Consider the following 21,665-nt stretch of genomic DNA (forward strand, 5'->3'; position numbering starts at 1 on the left):
CCACCAAAGCCACCAGCATCCTCTGCCTTCATAAAGGCAGTAAACCCCCAATCTATTTTCTTATTTTCACCCTTTCCCCTGAGGCAATCTGTTCCCTACACAGCAGCCAGAGTGATCTTTTTCAAATCTGACTCAGGTGATGACATTCTTTTGCTGAAAACCCTCCAGTCTTCTCTCTCCATCTCATTCAGGGCAGACTGGGTGTCTTATCAACCACCTACTACGTCAGCCCTGACCTCCACTCTCAATGACCTCACCCCCTTCTACTCTCTGCTTTTCCCACTCTCCTCCGGGCACTCTGGGCTCCTGGTTGATTCTCGAACACAACAGGTACACTTCCACCTTCATCCTTTGCCTTCATATTTGCTATTCACCTTTCTCCTTAGAGTTCCACGTTGCACTTCCTCACTTCCTTTGGCTCTTTACTCAAATGCTATCTTTTCAGAGAGGACTTCCCTGATCATACAATTTAAAATAGTACCTCGCCACTCTTCTCTTTTTATACAGCTTTATTTTTGTTAATAGCATTTATCATTAGCTGACACTAGCTAAATTGTTTGTATTATCTCTCTCCTCTAAAACACACACATACACATGGATATAGCTACTTGAGAGCAGGGACTAGCAGGTTCTATGTTGCATCACAGTGTCTAGAAGAACATTTGCCACACAGTAGGTACTTAGTAAATATTTGCAAATGAACAAATGAATAACAAATGCAAAGTGAAGGATGGTGTGCATATTAAGCTAAAATAATAAAAAACTGACATGTAACACACTGAAAATTCTGATAGGAAATTTTAGGAATATGGATAAATTTTTACTTGTTTACTATCTAGAAAACATAACCATATTTTATTTAACTATCAAAACAAGATAATAGGCACATCAAAAGCATTTTCAGTTTTCAAAATATACTCTGGCAAAAATAGAGTAAGCGTAAGATTTTTCTGCCAAAATCAAGACACAAAGCTAATTTGATATGCAAGAATGCCTAATGAAGATAACAGCTCCTTAAGAAATAAGTCAAGGTTTTCATTGGAAATAGAGAAACCAGTCAAGGTTGAAAATGCCAATTTTTTTTTTTTACTGTGAATGACCATTTTATGGAATATAAACTAATGATAATAAATACACAATGCCCTCTTAACTGTGCCTAAAATGCAGATAGCAACCTCAAGCATTTTTATCTTATAGCAAAAGGCACTTAAAATTAGAAAACCAGGATTTGAGCTTAGGATGTGCATTGTGAGGAATAAGACAAAGTCACTGAGAAAGTTACCTGCCAACTGTAGAGTATTATTTACAGCAAAATTTGATGGTAAAGCATCTGCCTACAATGCGGGAGACCCAGGTTCAATCCCTGGGTTGGGAAGATCCCCTGGAGAAGGAAATGGCCACCCACTCCAGTAATCTTGCCTGGAAAATTCCATGGACAGAGGAGCCTGGTAGGCTACAGTCCACGGGGTCGCAGAGTCAGACACGACTGAGCGACTTCACTTTCACTTTCACAGTCAAATGTGCATTATCACCAAAATACCAAAGAATGTGTCTATCTTCTCTTATATCTCTACTCCAAGGTAAGATAGCTGAGATAGAATAGTTTAATTCAGGCAATCAGAGCTTTTTTAAAAATCTACTTTTTCTGCATTAGAAGAAATGTGTAGCTCCACACCATTTGTAAGGTTCTAGGAGAGTCAAACATTCAGTTCAGCAAATCTGATTTACCTGGCTGCCTTCACATTTCAATTTACACCACTGCAGATCTCCTGACAACTGTGCCCCTTCAGGGTTTTCTTTCTTCTGGGAAGTAAGTGCTAACTTTCAAATTCTTCAAATTCAAATCGTATCTTGATTCCTAAAGAGACTCCACCATAAACTTGGTTTTCAATGCCCAGAGTCTCTGATCAGAACTTCTAAAACTACTCTCATCCTCTTCCACTGGAAGTCTCTTTTCCCAGAAGGCTTTATGTTAAGATTCCTGGGTCTTCTAACCTTCTAGAATATTTTGGAGTGGTGATGATAAAATAGCTTTCATGAAATTTTCAAAAAAATATGCTATCTCCCCACAAAAGTTTTAAAACAACAATAACAACAACAATCCTGCCTTTTTCCTTTAATACTGAGCTTTCTTAATGTTATTTCTTCATTCATATTGAAGGCAAAATAGATTTTTCTGACCTCTTCAAAACTTCCATTTTGTCACTTGTTTTGCATCTAATAATTTATCTTCTTGATTCATTTGTCACTTACTTCTTCAACACATATTCTCCCAGTATTTACTATAAACAGAGCAATGGGCTAAGTCTGAATTTTTTGACATGACTTCATGTATAAATTGCAATTACATAGGGATGAACAATTATTTTTAGATACAATGAATAATTTATGGAAAGATTTATTCAGAGCACAGATTTTAACTACTCAAACATCATAATGGACCATAATTTATAGCTCATGAGACTCAAATCTAAATCTCAACTTTATTATTCATTCTTAAAGCCAACTCAAAGACATTTTTTATTCCTGTAAAATGTCTCTTTTATTTGAATAGCAGAAGTAAGGAATCATTATTGTTTTAAAAAACTCATAGAAAATTATTAAATCTTAAAACATAAATATGAAATTAAAATATGTCTATGCAAAACCTGGGGGTAATGGAGAGGAATGACCTAGAGGTTAAAAGGAAACTGAATTCCAGAATGCCGTGCTTCTACAGACATTTGCCACATTGCCAGGCAAGTCTGGGGACATGATTTATAGCCCAACACCCAGAACTGAGATGAGTTCCCTGTATCCAGTTTATTCTATCTCCTGAATTCCTTATCTAATTCCCTACCATTTCAGATTGAATTATTTTCTAGGCCTGCTAGGGAAAGTAAGCTTTTACACTGTAAGCCTTGAAGCAGGCCCTGGACTGACCATGCTGTAAATCAAAGGCAATGACTCTTTCTAATTAGGAAACAAAATTTAACGTTGTCCTATCTGAGACTTTGCTTAAGTTTCAGTTTCCCCTTCCTTACCTCTGGATCAGTTCCTTATCCCAAGGCTTCTGTGTTCCTCCTGTCAATGTCCCTGACTGACATTGCTCCGTCTTCCTAAGCTTTGCCTCCTTGGTCTTTCCAGCCCTAGCTATCAGTCAAACCACTGTCCCTAGTCTGGAAGAAAACTTCTCATTTACAACTACTCTGTTTAACTTAGATCAAATCACTATCTCCCACCAAGGTGTCATCAATTCCTTTTCTAGGAAGTAGTACTTTATAAGGAGAATAAAGAATGAAAGGAGAATGTATGTGGGAAGAGAGAACTGCAGCAGGACCTGTGAGCTGAATAAAACACAGGAACAAGTGACCAAAAAACAAAAGAAAAATAAAATAGAAAATCAATGCAAATGACACTTGGGAAAAGAACTGGAAGAAATAATTGAAAGACTAATGCATACACAGTCATATCACAATTATAAACATTTGCAACTCAAAGCTTTCAAATACTAAAGTGAAAAGCAAAAAGTAGTAAAAATTAAGATCAAAAAGAATAAAATTATATAATTCAGAATATGCAGATATATTCCAAATGTAAAAGTAGTAAAGAAAATTAGTTCACAGATTTTACCCATTACATAACCTTGTAAAATTTGAAGACTTATAAAAGGAGAGCCTGGTAACACTGTCAAAGTTAATGAAGAAGTCCTGGATGTAGTAGGCAACTCAGAAGGGAGCAGAGGAAGAAAGAAAGAAGTAGTGAGTCAAGGAGAGAAGAAATACTTAGAATATGGGGAAAAGTGGTTCACTTACCTATGATCCCATTTGGCAATAACACTAAACTGTTGAGTAAGAGGGAAAAAAGAAAGAGCATATAGTGTTGCCAACCACATACATTTTTGAAAAATTCTCAACTCAATAAGTTAGTCAAAGAGTAAAATCATATAAGTGACTATTTGAGAAAAGGATATGAATGTACCAAAATCTTAATAGCTAATTTTCTAATAGGGTTGAAGGGAGTTAAAATGTACAGGGCAGGAGTGGCACTGAATCGAGAGATTGCTTTCCCTTTATTCAATACTATAAATGTCTGAAAAAGAAAACAAACACATAAAACAGAATTTAGAAATGCAATGTTAAAACTAAGAACAATTTAAGAAAAAAGTGATACATTTTTTTAGAAATATGATTTTATAAAATAATAATATACTAACTACCAATACATGACATGATGCTATGTGTTTTCTCTTTCTGAATGCTATAAACTCCCCTAATTTGGTGAGAGACATGAGGATTTAAAGAACATAAAGAAAATGTACAGTCATTACCATAGAAATACTTAGCATCATCATCAAGTTTTAATATCAGTATTATCAAAATGTATTTAATTCACAAAGAGCTCAAGAATGAGGCTTTGATTACTTTTTCAGTTTGATAAAAGCCGTCTCACAGGAACTTCAGTGTTTTCTGGAGGTGCTATTTGATCAAATGCTTTTAGGGGGCGCTTAGAAGTCACCTGCTTTTATTTCTTCTTGAGGGAAGCATGGAATAGGCAAAATTTATGGTGTGAAGGAATAAACCTGCTGAAGATCAAAGTACCTTATGTAGAGCTAGATATTGTAAAGAGGACTTTGGCTACTACTTCTGGAAATATTGTTTTTAATGCATAAAAAATAAGCTCCTTGTCTTTACTTTCTGCTTCACCACACTGTAAGGTGAGCAGACTTTTGCCCTTCCTCACTTCCCCCACTGCAAGATGCTCTTTAGCTCTCTGCCTGTCCTGGCCGTGGGTTCAAATAAGTGCTTCCCAAAGACTAGGACTATGGGGCCATTGCATGGTCAAGCCCATTACTACCATAGTGATACTTTAGACAGAGGGGAGATGGCACAACATTCTTCACCTGATATGCCTGGCACTAGCCCAGAAGCAATTAGGAAGTAGAGGAAATAAAGGCAACTTGACTAAGAACTCACTTTCTTATTGATATAATAGGGATCCAGATCCTCCAGCGGCTCTGACACCATCTCTGGAGGAATGTCTCCATAAATAAATGGAAGGGATTTTCCCGCTTCCAAGTCACTATTTGGCTTTGGGCCACTTTCATCATCCTCATCCTTGCGCTCTTGCTTGGGTCTCTTGGCTTTCTCTTCTGCAATGCGTTGTTCAATAGCAGCAAGGGATTCCCTGGTAAAGAAGCGGAAGCTGTCAGGTCCTGGTGGTACCAGCACTGACTGTGCCATCTTTTCATCCTGCTCCTTTAATCACTGTTTGGCTCCTTGCATAAGAAAGTGCTATGGAAACAACAGAGAGAGAGAGAGAAAGAGAGAGAGGGAAAAAAAGCAATGGTCATTAGGATAAAAGGGCAATGACATGATGCTGAGGTAACATACATACAAACGAAGCTATCTGTAATGTTTTACTAAGGAAGCTGCACTTGGCATTCAGGGGATTCGCCTGCATACATTCATCTGCTTGCACAGAGATCTATCTTTCACATTCAGTAGGTGTCTATGAGGTAATCTAATCTCCCACTCCCAAAATGTTTTAAGTGAAAATATCCAACTCGGAGCTCAGAAATGGAGGATACTGGTTTGTGCTTGCTGCTTCACTTGTGTGAATTATTTTGGCAGCCATCTTTTTCAGCATCCTTTCTGAAAAAAAAAATATTTCAGAGATCCATAACAAGAGATGAATAATCACTCAAAATTGTAGAACTGGGGTGTGTGACGATCTTGCTCCGTTTTTTTTCCATGTTCCTTTTGCCCCACTCTCCACCTTAAAGAGCTAATTCAGAAATCAATGCACCTGGTAAAGAGCTCTGGAAATCCTGAAATGCCAGGCTGTGGAAACCTAGGTAGATTCTGCTTGAAAGCAAGGAGCGGGAAGGAGCAGGGGATGCCCGGTTGTATTTGGAATTGCTCGGAAGCTACACAGGAAGGGACCTGGCTCCTGCCAAAGCAGGCAGGAAGTCACCCACGTCAGAGGTCTGGAGCTTGGACCCCCTGGTTGAGCACCTGCTGCTAGCTAGTGTAATTGCTTCTTAAATTAACAAATTTGCAGTACCTTAGGAAATGCTGTAGAGATAGCTCATTTTCTCAAATGGTGCCCATTTCTTAAAAATCCACACAGCAGATTTGGACTTGAAAAAATAATAAGTTGAAGATAGTTTATCTTTAACATGAGCTTCATTTATTTTGGTTTTTGTGGTAACATAAATGTGGTTTTACTGTATTCTAACCGTATTTTACTGGGCTATGGGCTAGCATATCTAACTTAAGTGAGCACACCAATCATTTCAAACGTTATCTCTGAATCAGTGGCAAGAGTTTCTATGCTTTCTGAAATAATATAACCAAAATCTTGATTCCTGAATGCCACCTATTACAATCACTTCTCTATTTTCCTTCTTTGTAAAATATCAGTCCATTTTAACCCTTACCCTACAGGAATGAGCATTACCATTTAATTATATGAGGTGCATTATCTAAGAGTAAAATTCATTCATATCCAGGTCACTTCTGCAGCATATGTCAGATCAAATAGGGAAATCTAAAATAACAGAATTACTGCATCATTTCCACATTTTTTTGAAGTAGACCAGGACCTTTCAGCCACCAGCTAGCAGACTGCCCTCTCAGAATCATAGTGCCTCTAAAACATCCCTCATTTTCCTCACCCATCCCCAGAGACCCTTATGCCTAGCGACAGGCACAGGCATGAAGAAGGTCCCGGCACACTTCAGGGAGGAAACTGCCATGCCTGGATGCTCTAATAGAAGAGACATGCTAAAACATGCAGCCAGCAGCTTCAAAATGAAAGTGGTCCTCTGCAGATTCCCCCAGGATTCTACTGTAAAGGTAGAGAAGCATCACAGAAAATAAGCATAATAAGAATATTAAAACATTACCCCTGCAGAGTCTTTTACACCCAGAGTTTAGGATTGATAAGCTGGCACCAAGAAGACTGCAGCTAAAATTCCATCATGCTTTTTTTGCTTTTTTTCATTTTTTTTTTTTTTTTTTTAAATTCTCCTTCAAAGACCACACCTAACTTCCTGTGAAAGGATTCTGGTAACTGAAGTAAGACCAGGCATTTCCTGTGTGGGGACTACAAAATGGTATTATTACAGCTACCACTAGAGGGCAGAGGAGCTGTGAAGAGAAAACCCTCAATGTACACTTTGAAGCATGTTTGAAGCAGCTCAAAGCTCTTAGTAATGGAGCTCTGATCTTCTAAAGGCTTTTCTTAGAACATTAAGACTTAGCCGGTTTCAATCACTACTTTTGTTAATGAATAGTGCTTCTGTTCATGCTTTTTATTTGCTAAGCCAAAAGTCACTGTAATGGATAAAAATAATTCAAAGTAAAAAGAAGGTAAATAATAAAGGGTTAAAAATAAAAACTTATAAAACAGCAATTATATTAATGAAAGTCTTACCTACATGGGATTTAACATTAACCTCAGCCCCGAGTTTCTGAAATCCAGTAAAGGTCCTTGCTAGTTCAACAAAGAGCTATCTAAACTAACTTTCCCTAGAAATAAAATTAAACTAATGGATCACCAATCTTGTTGTATCTCTAATTTAAGTAGATGAAAAGCAACCAGAAAAACCTGAAGGCCAAAAGGAGACTAAATTTCAGTAATTATATTAATAACATAGTTAAGATTTGAGGGTTAATATGTGCCAGTCATTGACTGGGCTGAGTCTGTATATACTGTATCATTCCATCTCCCCACAATTCCATCAGATAAAGACTTTCATGATCCTTATTTGAAAATCTAACAAAGGAAATACATTGAGGTTAGGAAAAGTTACCTCAAATCACACAGTCAGGATTCAGACTCAAAATCTGTGAGTTTTATTCAATTGTAAACAACACAAAAACCGAAACACCTGCTTATGTAAGTAAATCTAAAATAAAGATTAAATAAAATCAGTAAGAGGGAACAAGTATAATCAGAAACAGTCATAATTGTACTGCTAGTGGTAAAGAGCTCGCCTGCCAACGTAGGAGACACAGGAGACTAGGGTTCAATCCCTGGGTCTAGAAGATCCCCTGGGGTAGAAAATGGCAACCCACTCCAGTATTCTTGCCTGGAAAATTCCATGGACAGAGGAGCCTGGTGGGCTGTAGTCCATAGCGTTTTAGACAGTCAGACACAACTGAGCAACTAACCACATCTACATTTTTTGCATATTTTCTGGCTTCACCATTTTCATTAGAAAGGGTATTTTATTCAAAGTGTCAGACCTGTGATTTTCTTTTTTCAAACTTTAAACTTTTCACTTTGTATTGGGGTATAGCTGATCCAACAATGTTGTGATAGTTTAAGGTTCACAGCAAAGGGATTCACCCACACACACATATCCACTCTCCCCCAAGCCTCCCTCCCATCCAAGCTGGCATATAACATTGAGTAGAGTTCCATATGCTATACAATAGGTTGGTTATCCATTTTGAATATAGTGTTGTGTACATGACCTTCCCAAACTCCTTAACTATCCCTTCTGCTGGCAACCAAAAGTATATTTTCTAAGTCTGTGAGTCTTTTTCTTTTACTTCTGCAGGTAAATTCATTTGTATCATTAGAAAAACTGTTTAAGATGGGCAAGAAGCAGATATTGCCAAAAAATAATTTTGTAATTCATTCTAGCAAGTCTCTTTTGGTAATAGAAGCACAAAAAAAAAAAAAAGAAAGAAAGAAAGTCAAGTTGCTCAGTCGTGTCCGATTCTTTGCGATTCCATGGACTGTAGTCTACCAGGCTTCTCAGTCCATGGGATTTTCCAGGCAAGAGTACTGGAATGGGTTGCCATTTCCTTCTCCAGGGGATCGTCCTGATCCAGGGATCGAACCCAGGTCTCCTGCATTGCAGACAGATGCTTTACCCTCTTAACCACCAGGGAAGCCCCAAGATGGCTTAGATAAGAGAAAGAAAGAAAGGGAAAAAAAAGAAGAAAAGATTAGGAGGAAGGATGGGGGGAGGAAAGTGGGGAGGGAGAGAAGGATGAGAGAAAAAAGAAAGAAAGAAAGGAAAAGTAACATGGGAATTCACTGTCAAGGTTTGTTGTGTCTAAGGCTAGCTATAGGCATAAAATGCTTTGGAAGCCCAATTGGTGTTACCAGAATCTAGTTATGCTATATGTTTTGGCTTTAACTTCTATGGTGACAGCTTTTCATTCCTTACTATAGTAAGATGCTATAGCATCCCTGGCTTCCCAATCTCCCAGATTTAAATCCAATAGGGACAGAGACCCAGAGAAAATCTCATTGCATCTCATTAGCTTCAGCTGGGTCACATGCTTATCCCGAAGCAATCACTCTGTCCAGGGAGATGCCATGCTTTGTGCTTTGATTGGCTTCTCCCAAGCCAATGCCTCATCCTGGAACTAGGAGGAGGTTCTGTTTGAAACCTATGAACAGTGAGGATTGTGGTGGGGGCACAGCAACATTCCTGAAATGCAGAGCTTGTGTACTATCACTGGAATAAAAGGGGGTCCATGCTGGTCAACAAAGCAAACAAGCCAACAATTATGCACACTAGTCACAGAGTGGTCATATTTGCAGTGTCTCAGTACTCAGGAGAGTAACTCTGCGTGTGGGTGTTTGTGTGGGTGTATACACACATATATATGCAGAGCACAAGGGGTATGTCTATACATATATATCATATTTTCTAGCTGCATCATTTTCATTAGGAAAAGTTTCATTGTCTTCCCTGTACATCATTTTAAAAACTTAGAAACCAGGCAAGAAATTTAGATTACTTCCTCACAGTAACTTGTCCTACCACAATAAAATACTTTACAAATCTCTATGATGAGCACTAACTTCATTTATCAAATGAACACAAGCATACTACAGAAATAGTTCAGGTTTGGTCCTAGACTACTGTGATAAAGTGAATATTACAATAAAGTCAGTTACAGGAATTTTTTGGTTTCCCAGTGCATATACAAGTTATGTTTACACTATAGTGTAAGTGTGCAATAGCTTTATGTCTTAAAAATGTACAGACCTTAATTTAAACTTAATTTATTGCTAAAAATTACTAAAAATTCTAATCATCTGAGCCTTCAGTGAGTCATTATCTTTTTGTAACAGTAACATCAAAGACCACTGATCATTGATCACTGTAACAAATATAATAATAGTAAAATGTTTGAAATATTTTGAAAATTACCAAAGTATGACACAGAGACAGGAAGTGATTAAAGACTGTTGGAAAAATGATGATGATAGACTTGCTCAGGAAACAGTTGCTGAAAACTTTTAATTTGTAAAAAACACAATAAAGCGAAGTGCAATTAAAAGAAAAACAAGATATGCCTATATCTGAATATTCTGGTCTTATTTTACAGATGTGCTCAACAATAGACTAACTTGTTATACAAAAGATTCTATTAATAATTCAAAAAGTAAACTAAGAAGCAAAAAATTTACAAACTGTTTTGCCAAATATTTGGGGGGCAGTGATCAACACAGATAGTGCTTATTTTTTGCCAGGCATTATTTTAAGAACTATGTTGTTGTGTTGTTGAAGCATGTTACTCAGTTGTGTCTGACTCTTTGCAAACCCATGGACTGTAGCCTGTCAGGCTCCTCTGTCCATGGAATTCTCCAGGCGAGAATACTGGAGTGGGTTGCCATGCCCTTCTCCAGGGGATCTTCCTAACCCAGGGATTGAACCTGGGTCTCCTGCATTGCAGGTGAATTCTTTACCATCTGAACCACCAGAGAAGCCCAAGTGAAAGTGTTAGCCTCTCAGTCAGGTGTGACTCTTTGTGACCCCATGGACTGTATAGCCTGCCAGGCTCCTCTGTTCATGTAATTCTCCAGGCAAGAATATTGGACTGCCGGGAGCCAACACACGAGATCCCACCCATGACAAGGTCATGAGGGAGAAAACCTGACAGGCAAGGTGGATCAGGTTTTCAGGGATTCCGAAAAGCTGCCTCCAGCGCTCACCTTAAAGATGATATCTGTCTTTCTGTTGCTTGCTTCCATAGACTACTCCCTAATTTCTGTGACACAGGCAGAAGGCCTTCCCCGATCTCTTTCCAAATAAGAATCAATTTAGAACTTTAATCAATAAGTTTCCCGGGTGGTGGTATCTTATGAGATTATCCAGGATGAAAGGAGTGTTTCAATTTAAACTCCTTTGCTGGCATTCTAGTTTGATTAGCAAATGCGTCTATGCCCTTAGTACTAATATGCATGACTGCTTATAATACCTTAATCATAAAACAGCATAAAGAACCTGATATATAAAGGCCGTAATAGACATAGAGCCCTTCGGGGAGTGAGGAAGCCCTATTAGAGAACACAAGAAAAATTATTCTAAAAGTGGTTATTGGGTTAACATTTGCTTGCTGTGTTTTTGCTTTTAATGTGCTAAGGTTGTGTTATGGAAACCATTGTTAGTTAATATAGTTATAGATCTAGAAAAATAAGAGCTTAGCCCTAGTGTGGTAACAATGAGATGGTTGTTAACTGTCAGCCAGGAGTGCTAGGCAGAGGCTGCCTCACTGAAGCCGCAGAGTCTGTGTAGGGTAAACTTCTTAGATAAATTCAGCTGACAACTTCTGCAGAAGAATTAATTTTTGTGTTAACAAGGTTATACTTCTACTATGTTGTGACATGCTGTACTGTTGCCCTATGAGACTATAACTTTTCTGTTAAGGTCACCACAGAAACAGAAAATAGGTTTACATTCACCTGACCTGCATAAAATGTTAATAGGCCCCAAGGCCAGAAGATAATGTACAAGACCCTCATAAACAAAGAAGTATGCAGAAAACACCCTGGTTTTGTGAAGGACAAGCTGACATAATGTTAAACTATCTTCCCCTTAGAAATGTACTAACTTAGGGTATAAAAGCTATGGTAAAAAATAAAGCATTTAGAAAGATGGTAACGATAACCCTATATGCAAAACAGAAAAAGAGACACAGAAATACAGAACAGACTTTTGAACTCTGTGGGAGAAGGTGAGGGTGGGATGTTTCGAAAGAACAGCATGTATATTATCTATGGTGAAACAGATCACCAGCCCAGGTGGGATGCATGAGACAAGTGCTCGGGCCTGGTGCACTGGGAAGACCCAGAGGAATCGGGTGGAGAGGGAGGTGGGAGGGGGATCGGGATGGGGAATAAGTGTAACTCTATGGCTGATTCATATCAATGTATGACAAAACCCACTGAAATGTTGTGAAGTAATTAGCCTTCAACTAATAAAAATAAAATAAAATAAAATAAAGCATTGCCAGATTCTGCTGCACACCCCCAGTCTGGTCTCTCTCTCTCTCTCTTTCTTTGTCTCTCTCTCTCTCGCCAATGCCGTTCATCCTGAGGGTACCCCTGGATCCTGCTGGGGCTGGACCCCGGCATTGGACCATTTAATTTTTATAACTATCTGATAAAGTAGATATTGTGATCATCCTCACTTATAACAAGAGGAAACTGGGGTACCAAGAAGTTAAATAATTTGCAACATGTATAAATTCTCACAGTTAGAAGTGGAATCAGGATTTGAACCCATGCTCCCAAGCCACAGAATCTATGTTCTAACAATCATGCGCTGCTTCTTAAGTCGTTTGCCAGATTTATTCACTCTCACGAACGCGCCGAGATATATGAATTTACATTAGCTGTATGGTCACCCCTTTCTCTCCCATTACTCCTAGTCAGTGAATGTGTCATAGGATATTTAAAAGGATAAACCAACAATATTTTACCAAAACATCCAAGACGTATGATGAACATCTAAATATTTTTTCCATTTCAAAATGACTTTTGTAAAATATAGATAGGAATCATAGTCTCTTGTTTCTGATTTTCTAGGATGAGATTTTCAGAAGTCATGCACATTAGTTCTTCTTGCATTTGCTCTGCCCTTGGTTAACATCATACTGACATTTTATGAGAATGCTAAATGATATATGTTACATGGTTTTTAAATTTCATTAGTTGTACTAGTTTACAGGCAGAAGATTTTGTATTACAACTTTTAAGGCCAGACCCTATATTTGGGAAGACCTATAAATAATGGGAAAGGCAAGCAATGTTATTTTAAGTAGCTGGAAAAATAGTTAGAATTGGGTTTCTAAATTCTGATGACATTTCTATGTTTCCTTTTCAATTCCTTCTTTTTTTAGTTTGTCTCACTTATAAAAGAGGAACATTAATTTTCTAAATTGAAATATAAAAGAAAAATTAAGCCATGTTATTACACATAATGATATCTATAAAATAGTATTACATTTATATGAAAGGGCAATAACAAAACAAAGAAGTAATAAATAGTAGATGACCTTAATTCCTTTCCATGAAGAGCTACATTTATATAAATAAGTACTCTAAAGTTAAATTTATATGAAGAAAATTATTGGCTTATTACATTTCATAGATAAAGAAATAATTATAAAAATTTATATCATAATTACTGACTGTGGGTAGTGTTTAAAAAACTTAGAGGATTTAGGACCCAAGAGTTAAGAAAGCTGAGAAAGACTAAGGGATATCTTTTTCTGAAAGCGATCTTTTAATTCTATTTTACAACTGTAATTTTGAGTTTTCCTCAGCACAGTAATACTGGTAACAAGCCAAGGAAAGATTTGCTAAATATTACCTGAAGATTTATTTTCTGTATTTTCTAATTTCTTTATTCCATAGGTTTGAGTCTATTTTCTCACAAACTCTTTGATTGTCACTTGCTGTGTTTTTGCATATCCTTATCTTTTTAACCTTGATCCACTAGCTCAATTCTGTAACTAACAATTTTCATAAGAGCGAGAAAGATCTGAATAACTAGACTTATGTGTTGCCTCACTACAGATTAGAGGAAGAACATAATAGAAAATAAAAGACATAGGCTCAGTATGTACCGTTCAGTATTCCTTAAATGACTGTTATGTGTTAAATACATTTTTTCTTTAACAGAAATGTACTCTGATGTTATCATGATCCCTGGGAAATATCATTGGATGTAACAATAATCACTTTCAAAAAATTTCCTGGAAAAAACATTATATATGAGATATGCCTCTATTTTTATACGAGCATTTTTATTTTATTGAAAGTAGAGTAGCAACTTGTTTCTACATCCTTTCTTAATTTTCAGATGTATTAAACAGAGATTAACATCTGTGAACTACTTCAACTCTGCCTAAATGACTTATCAGCTGGAAGTTCACCTCTAATCTGGTGATCACATACCAGTTTGCTTTTTGATGGATTGATCATACTGGAATTACAGAATTCTACTTCTGGATCTTAATAGTCAACCAAGGAAGAAAATTTCCTAAGGTATGATCCTCCCTATGAGAATGAGACATTTCCAGGTGCTCCAAATTCTTTAATACTTCTAGCTGAGTTTCCTTCAGTCCTTCTGTGTCACTGAGTACTGCTACCCAAAACTGTCCCCCTCAGCCTGCATCCTCTTTAATAGGAGAGAAAAAAGTCCCCTCTAAACTCTTAAGTGGCATAGTAGATCTGAGTGTCGGGGCATCTTCCCCAGGAAAGAACAAGCAGGCAGAGCCAAGAGCAGAAGGTTTTTGGAATGAAAAACAATGCTCTCAAAAAACAGGTACATTCCAGAGTGTCCTAGATACAAAACTTGTGCATTCCACTGTGTTTGTGTGTGCATGTGTGTGCGCACATGTGATGCGTGTGTGCGCACATGTGATTCATGTGTGTGCCTCAGAGAGATAGAGATCTAGAGATGAGAATGAATACATAGAGACCACAGATTTGTTTCATGTCGTGTTACCATGATCTAAATTCTGACAGTCTACTTGGTTCTACTAGTTACCATGCTTGATGCTTGTAATACGTTGTGAAAGAAGTAGTATTATTGTCACTTTCCTAATGTGTGGTGTGATACAGGATTATGATAGGCTGTGTAACCTGGCATGGTCACACAGAGCCAGCATTTAAACCCACATGTGTGTGATGTCAAGTTCTAATATAAACTTCACTGTCCCATTTTCCATCAGGAGGAAGAAAGGTACCATTGATTGACAAATTGAGAAGGGTAATGTGAAATACATCTGATTTTTTAAGTCACTGGATCCCCAGCTATAGCTCAGATATTCATAGGATACTCTAGGCCCGTGGGTGCGTGAATGCCTGCGTGGGTGCTCAGTTGTGTCAGACCCTTTGGGACCCCATGGACTGTAGCACCCCCAGGTTCCTCTGTTCATGGAAATTTCCAGGCAAGAATACTGGAGTGGGTTGCCACTTTCTTCTCCAGGGGAACTTCCTGATCCAATGATTGAACCCGCATGTCCTGCATCTCCTGCATTATCAGGTGGATTCCTTACCACTAGCATCACTTGGGAAGCCCACCCTAGACCCACTACTATTAAACAAGCTGGTGGCTTCCCAGGAATTACTGTTTCCCCTTCATAATCTTGCTACTGTGAGGCTAGCTTGACTTTCACTGGAATAAGATTTAAATTCTCTTAACCTCAGATTTCTCATCAGTGGAAAAGAAGGCTCATTTTGAATTTTATGAAACAAATTTAAAAAGAATAAACTAAGTACTATGATTGGGACATAGTAGATGCTTAGTAAATGCTATTTTTTTTTCTTTTTTCAGAGACATCTTAGTGCTTTGCTTGTCATTTCAACTTTTTGTTAAAGTTATTTCTGTAATGCCTATCTCTCCATTGTCCCATCTTCCTTATTTTATCCCATCTTTTTTGGTTTGCAGGGTCTAGCATAGTACTCATCTGAGATAAAGTGTTCAGTAAATCATCAATGAATTAACAGTTGTAACCTTGTATTTATTCAGGAGTTTTCTTGGTCTTTGTTTTCTTTCCAGGATAATTTTCGTGTCATGACACCAACTAATTTTAGATTTCTGATTTTGTTGTTTTTGTTTCAGTTATATAGGACTTTACAAGTGACTTCTTACATCTATGGCACCTCCATATACTGAGCTTACTTTACCTAATCCATGCCCTTAACCTAAAGTCAACTACTATCTTCACTGCCTCCCCTCTCCGTCCAACCCATGTGCACTAGCATACCACACACACGCACACGCACACATGCACACATATATAGATATGTTTCTTTCTGTTTCTCTAGCTTGTTTTAGCAGCCCAGAAAGTTCAACATTCATGTATCTACCTTTCGCAATCTTATCAATTCATCACAAGCCATTGTTCTGGAAATTTTTTCTTTCTTTTATGAATTTCCATTATATCAATATTTAAAGAAGAAAAAATAGCACAGCATTAACCTCTTAACGCATACATCGACATATATTTTCCCTTGCGTTAATCTGTCCCTAAAACTACTTCTTAGTCAGTTTTAATGAAAGTATAGCCTGACATCTGCCACTTTCATCCAATTATCATCAACTGATTCTTTGTTATCACTTTATTTTATAAAGCACAAATTCTCCTGCCTGATATTTAAAGAACATTCCAAATGTCCTTTCCAGTCTTTCCTCCTGTCAACACTTATTAGTACCTTGTCGTAAAGACACAAGAAATTTGTTCAAGTTTTCCTAAAATTGCATCATGTTCTCTGTATTTTCACTTCCAAGCTAATGTTTATGCTGTTTTTATGACCTGAAATTCACTATATTACCAATTCAACCTGATAAAACAATAGCAGTTTTAAATCCCAAGTACTACATTTTCCATGAGTACTTCCACATCCTTCCATCTGAATATGTCCTTTCACTTTTAAGCCAATAATACTTGTTTTTTATACACTACTTGATGTATTAATGTGACTGCTTTGAAGGAAGTCTATGAAGCCCTCCTCTTGGTAACTCTAAAAGTTCATAAAGCAATACTTTGTACAAAGTAGACAAAAGAACTAAATAACAGAATATTTTCAAAAGGCAGTATTGAATAATCTGTGGCACTAGTGTTAAAAAAACCTACCTGCCAATGCAGGAGATATAAGAGACACAGGTTCAGTCCCTGGGTTGGGAAGATCCCCTGGAGAAAGGCATGACAACCCACTCTAGTGTTCTTGTCCTTGAGAATCCCATGGACAGAGAAGCCTGGTGGGCTACAAGCCATAGGGTTGCAAAGAATCAGACACAACTAAAGCGACTTAGCATGTGATGTTGAAGGGGTCCTGGATGTAAAATAGGCTCTTGTGATTCCAGAGGACAGATCTAAGATGAATATGTCATAGGAAAAAATTGATTCACTATAAATAATAATGTTTAAATTATTCAAAGTGAAAGTGAAGTGGCTCAGTCGTGTCCGACTCTTTGCGACCCCATGAACTGTAGCCCACCAGGCTCCTCTGTCCATGGGATTCTCCAGGCAAGAATACTGGAGTGGATTGCCATTTCCTTCTCCAGGGAATCTTCCTGACCCAGGGATCGAACCCAGGTCTCCTGCATTGCAGGCAAGTGCTTTAACCTCTGAGCCACCAGGGAAGCACCTGCATAAATCTAAACAGCTACTCTTTAATAAGAAGTAATTCTCAGTTACTGGAGATACTCAAGCCGGTATTATAGAAAGGATGCTTGTCTGGGCAAATAATTGGAATACATAATTCCAAAAATATTTTCAACCTCCAGATTGTATGATTGCCTAAAAAAGCAGAGCACCTAATTATCTTTTACTAAAGTGAGAAAAATGAAGGCAGAATTAAATGAATTATTATGGTCTTTGACATAAATTCTGGGTTAGAGATCACTCAACATCCAGAAGTCAGTGAGAAGACATGTTGCCTCCCTGATCAGTGGTTGCTGCTGCCTGATCAGCAGCATGGGGGCAGGGAGCTCGTCTGGAAATGCTAACCACCTCCTTCTCCTTTTCTCATTGTATCATGTGGTTTCCCCCTAAATATGTGGAGCTGAATTAAAAACGAGACTTAATTTGCATTTGCATAACTAGACCAAAAGAGGTCAGAAAGAGGACACAGTAAAAAAAGGATCTTAACAATAAAAGCTGACTTGCTTTAAAAATACAATCAATTACTGCTTTTTGGACTGCAATAAGAAAACACTGAAAGGCAATATTAAGAAGTTCTTTTTGCCTCTTTTTAGGATCAAGAATGAATCTATTTGAGTTCACATTGTAAATAATATATTTTCAGCAAAAATGTGAAAATATATGTCCAGATACATGTCTTCTTTTTTAAAATTAGTTACATTGCTGGTCCAGGCACTTAAGCCAAGAGGGCTATGGCTGTAAACAGCTTTGGATTTTTTTTTCTTTTGGGGTTGCCTATTTTCTAGGAAGAATATTTAGAGTTCTTTTTTTCCACCAAACTTCTTTGGCACTCAGCGTCTAGTTAACACTTGATTTATGCAACATCACTCATTTTGAGAGTCTCTAACTGACTTACTGTTATCTGGTGAGCATCAGGCTTCTGAAGAAAAGGCAGTAAAAAAAAAAAAAAAAGAAAAGAAAAGAAAAGGCAGTGACTTTGGAGCCAGAACTAGTTTGCACCTTTACTCTGCTACTTTCCAGCTATGGTTCTTCGAGCAAAGTACTTAGATTATAGTGAGAATTAAAGAAATAAGTAAATTACCCAGCACATACAGAGGGTGTTACTTATCCCACTTTTTTCCTACACCCTTCAAGTTATTCCAAACAATACTGTATGAAGCAGAATAGATAAGCCTACATATAAAGCTTGAAGTCCAATCTTTTCCAATTTACAATCCAGTCTATCATTTAACAAACAAAACTTTTAAGTGCTCACTAAAGGCCAGTATTGTCCAGATGCTTCCAGACAATCTGCCTTCATGGAGCTTATATTTTATGTATCCTAATAAAATAGATTATGTATAAGAAAATTAAATATAGAATATAGAAGGCAGAGGTACATGCTATGAAAAAAGGTAATGTAGGAAAGAAAGAGAGAGGAAATAAAATAAAATAAACCAGTGTAGAGAGTGAGGGAGAAGAAGGTTATGTGGTAACTTCAAATAGAGTGGTCAACGAAAGTCTTGCTGAGGAAGTAACATTTAAGCCAAAGCCCTGAAGGATTCACAGAAGACAGCCATGTCAGAAGCCTTCCAGGATGATGGGTTTCCAAGCACAGCCAATGCATTGCAGAGTTACAGAAAGGTACTCACATTTGGAAAGGCCTATGGCAAGGTAAGTAACACTGAAAGAGTGAAATGACCATACAAAACACCACCATGTCAACAGGAAGAAGAAACTGGAGCAGGTAGTGGGGACAGTGAGTGCACCAGCAGACGCTGCCAACCTCAGTTAGGCCTGCCATCTGGTTGCCCAGCAGTTTCACCGGGGACACCTGTGACATAAATGTCAAGATCAGAGTCCAAGCCAGACCCTGAGAAGCAGCAATCACAACAGATAGAAAGAAAAGCTCGCTGCCACTCAATGCCCTTAGCCTGAGCACAAAAAGGGATGTTGAAAGCAGGCTAGCCATTCCTGACAGCTCAGAAAAATCTAAGCCTGGATGGCCATCTGCAGGGTGGGACCCAAGAACCACGTTATGGATAGCTATGGGGAGTACGGGGCCAAATTTAGCAGCTAGAAACAGCTCAATGTCAGTAAAGCAGTCAAAGCAAAACGTTGCCTATCCTGATGCCTAGGAATATTTGCTGCAATTTTAAAAGATTAGAAAAGGGGTATTTTTGGGGGACCAGGATGCAGTTTTAAAATAGACCAGTTAAACGATATAGCACCAATTAAAATTAAAACTATGAAACAGATACTGCTACAAAATTTTTCATTTTTATGTGTGAAAAGTGTGCTGGTATTACATTTGTCTATTCAATATGTTGGCAGCTATCTTCACTAGCATATTCCCTGGCTTCTAACCATTCCTGATACATTTTAGAGAGAACAAATAGAGAATTAGCCACTCTGCCCTTAAGTCTTAGGGGCTCCCTCCTTACCTTTTCCCTCCCTCCCTTCTCTCTCTATTTCTTCTTTCTCCCCGCACCACCCCAACCTTTAAAACAAGGATAACTTCCATCCTGATCAAAATCATAATGTTGCTGTTGGGATGAATTTTGATTATTTAAAGTAAACCATTTTTTGAACTTTAAAGCATTATAACATTGTTTATCCATCTTCTTCTTTTTCTTAATATGATTAAAACATAATTTGACAGTAGCAGTGAATGGAGAAAGAGTTTTTTAAAGGAAAAGAAATGACCTCTTGCATTCTATATTTGAAAGTTTTCCTGTATAATTCCATGTATGTGATTTATAAAAGTGTGGTTAGAACTCATAAGATGGTCAGATTTTAAAGAGTTCCCTATCCATGCACATAGATGCACAAGCCCACACATGACAGGTCACATGATTTCCACCCCACCATATTACTGTAGCAGTTTCGCCTGAAAACTAAAGCAGGAAAAACAGCAGGTCTGAGAAGGGAAAAAGGCAAAGTGAAGAAAACATACCACCTTCCCCAGTAAAGTGACCATTTGCCTTCTACATATTCATTTCCAGGCTCATATTCATGAATGACATTTCCCATTTGCTTTTCTCACTTCCAGTCAAACAAAATATAATGAAATCATTAAAAGCAAGGACTGATCTGTAAAAGCAGCCTCATCACTTGGAAATTATCAAAGGGCAAGAAATGACTCACACTTTTTTAAAAAGTTCAAATCTTGATCACAAATTGCAAACTGAATTTTCTTTTGGTTTCTTGTAAAAAAAAAATACAGAGAGACAGAGAGAGAGACAGAGAAAGATTTGAGTTCTATTAATATAAAGAAAATGTTCATCCATCCAAATAAAAGAATTTGTAAATTAGAAGACATGATTTATATTCAGAATTAAACCTCTACTTTCTTTATGGCACTGAGAAAAAATTTTCCCCTTGTATTGGAACTATAACCAATGCTAATTAAAATAATAGGTTTTGTGTTTGGAAGGGGGCCTCCAAAGAGATCATTTAGTCAGACTACTTGTATTCATTATGGATCAAACTAAAATCAGAGACAGATGGCTTTGTCTCAGATCTCGGAACAGAGATTTCACAACTTTCCTTGGTTGTCTATTCAACTCTTTAATCACCATCTAACTTACTCTTTAGTTATAACCTCTGTTAATATTAACACTATCCAGACTATTTCTGTCAGTGTTTCACTGTATGGAAAGAAAAGCACCATATACACACCTGGATGGGATTTATCAAGGTAAAATTGCCAAAACGTTTACCTAGCATTCTGTTTAGTAACATTGAAAGGATATTACCTTTTAGTTCAAACAAGATACAGTGACTCAGTAAGAACTATAAGTAAGTAAGAACTACTCAGTAAGTAGTATAATAAAAAACATTAGCTAATAGTAGGCATGACCCTTATAATTCCAAACCTGTAGTCTGCTGGTAACTACAAATTGTCACTTGCCAAGGGCATTTTGCACATGCCACTTGGGAGATTGAATCCTGCGCTGCTGTAGCTGCTGACCTTTAAAAAGCCCTGAAGGGTGTTCAGGGTGGAGAATGAGGCACTTTGTGCTCCGGGAAAACTGGGGGAACAGGTCTTTAGATAGATATTTTCAGGAACTGACATCATGATCCCAATCCTCACATCTCCTCATTGACAGCAACTCCTCTGACTCGCAGAAAATCTTTTGTAAAAGAAGTGTTGATTGTGTGAACTCCCTCTTCACCAAAACTACATATATTGACCTTCCCCAGCTATCTCTTTGAAGCAGTTTCTCAAAACTATTGGAGGTACTTTCTCCTGGGCTGCAGTCCTCA

General features: G+C 37.6%; 1 protein-coding gene across 3 annotated transcripts in view; it reads right to left on the minus strand.

Moving 5' to 3' along the window:
- Positions 1-21,665, minus strand: part of SCN2A (sodium voltage-gated channel alpha subunit 2) — a 138,402-nt gene that overhangs the window by 80,410 nt on the left and 36,327 nt on the right. The window contains exons 1-4 of one of the 3 annotated variants that reach the window (XM_043894755.1): positions 6,890-6,966; positions 6,046-6,121; positions 4,956-5,273; positions 3,953-4,071 (exon numbers count right to left, since the gene is read on the minus strand). In XM_043894755.1, the coding sequence (XP_043750690.1) occupies positions 3,953-4,071; positions 4,956-5,222 (386 nt within the window). In that variant the 5' untranslated portion in view covers positions 5,223-5,273; positions 6,046-6,121; positions 6,890-6,966. Of the gene's footprint in view, positions 1-3,952; positions 4,072-4,955; positions 5,274-6,045; positions 6,122-6,889; positions 6,994-21,665 lie in introns of those variants that run through there. The other 2 variants (XM_043894753.1, XM_043894754.1) reach the window with 2 other exon arrangements.

This window comes from Cervus elaphus, chromosome 33, assembly GCF_910594005.1.
Source record: "Cervus elaphus chromosome 33, mCerEla1.1, whole genome shotgun sequence".
Classification (NCBI taxonomy): domain Eukaryota; kingdom Metazoa; phylum Chordata; class Mammalia; order Artiodactyla; family Cervidae; genus Cervus; species Cervus elaphus.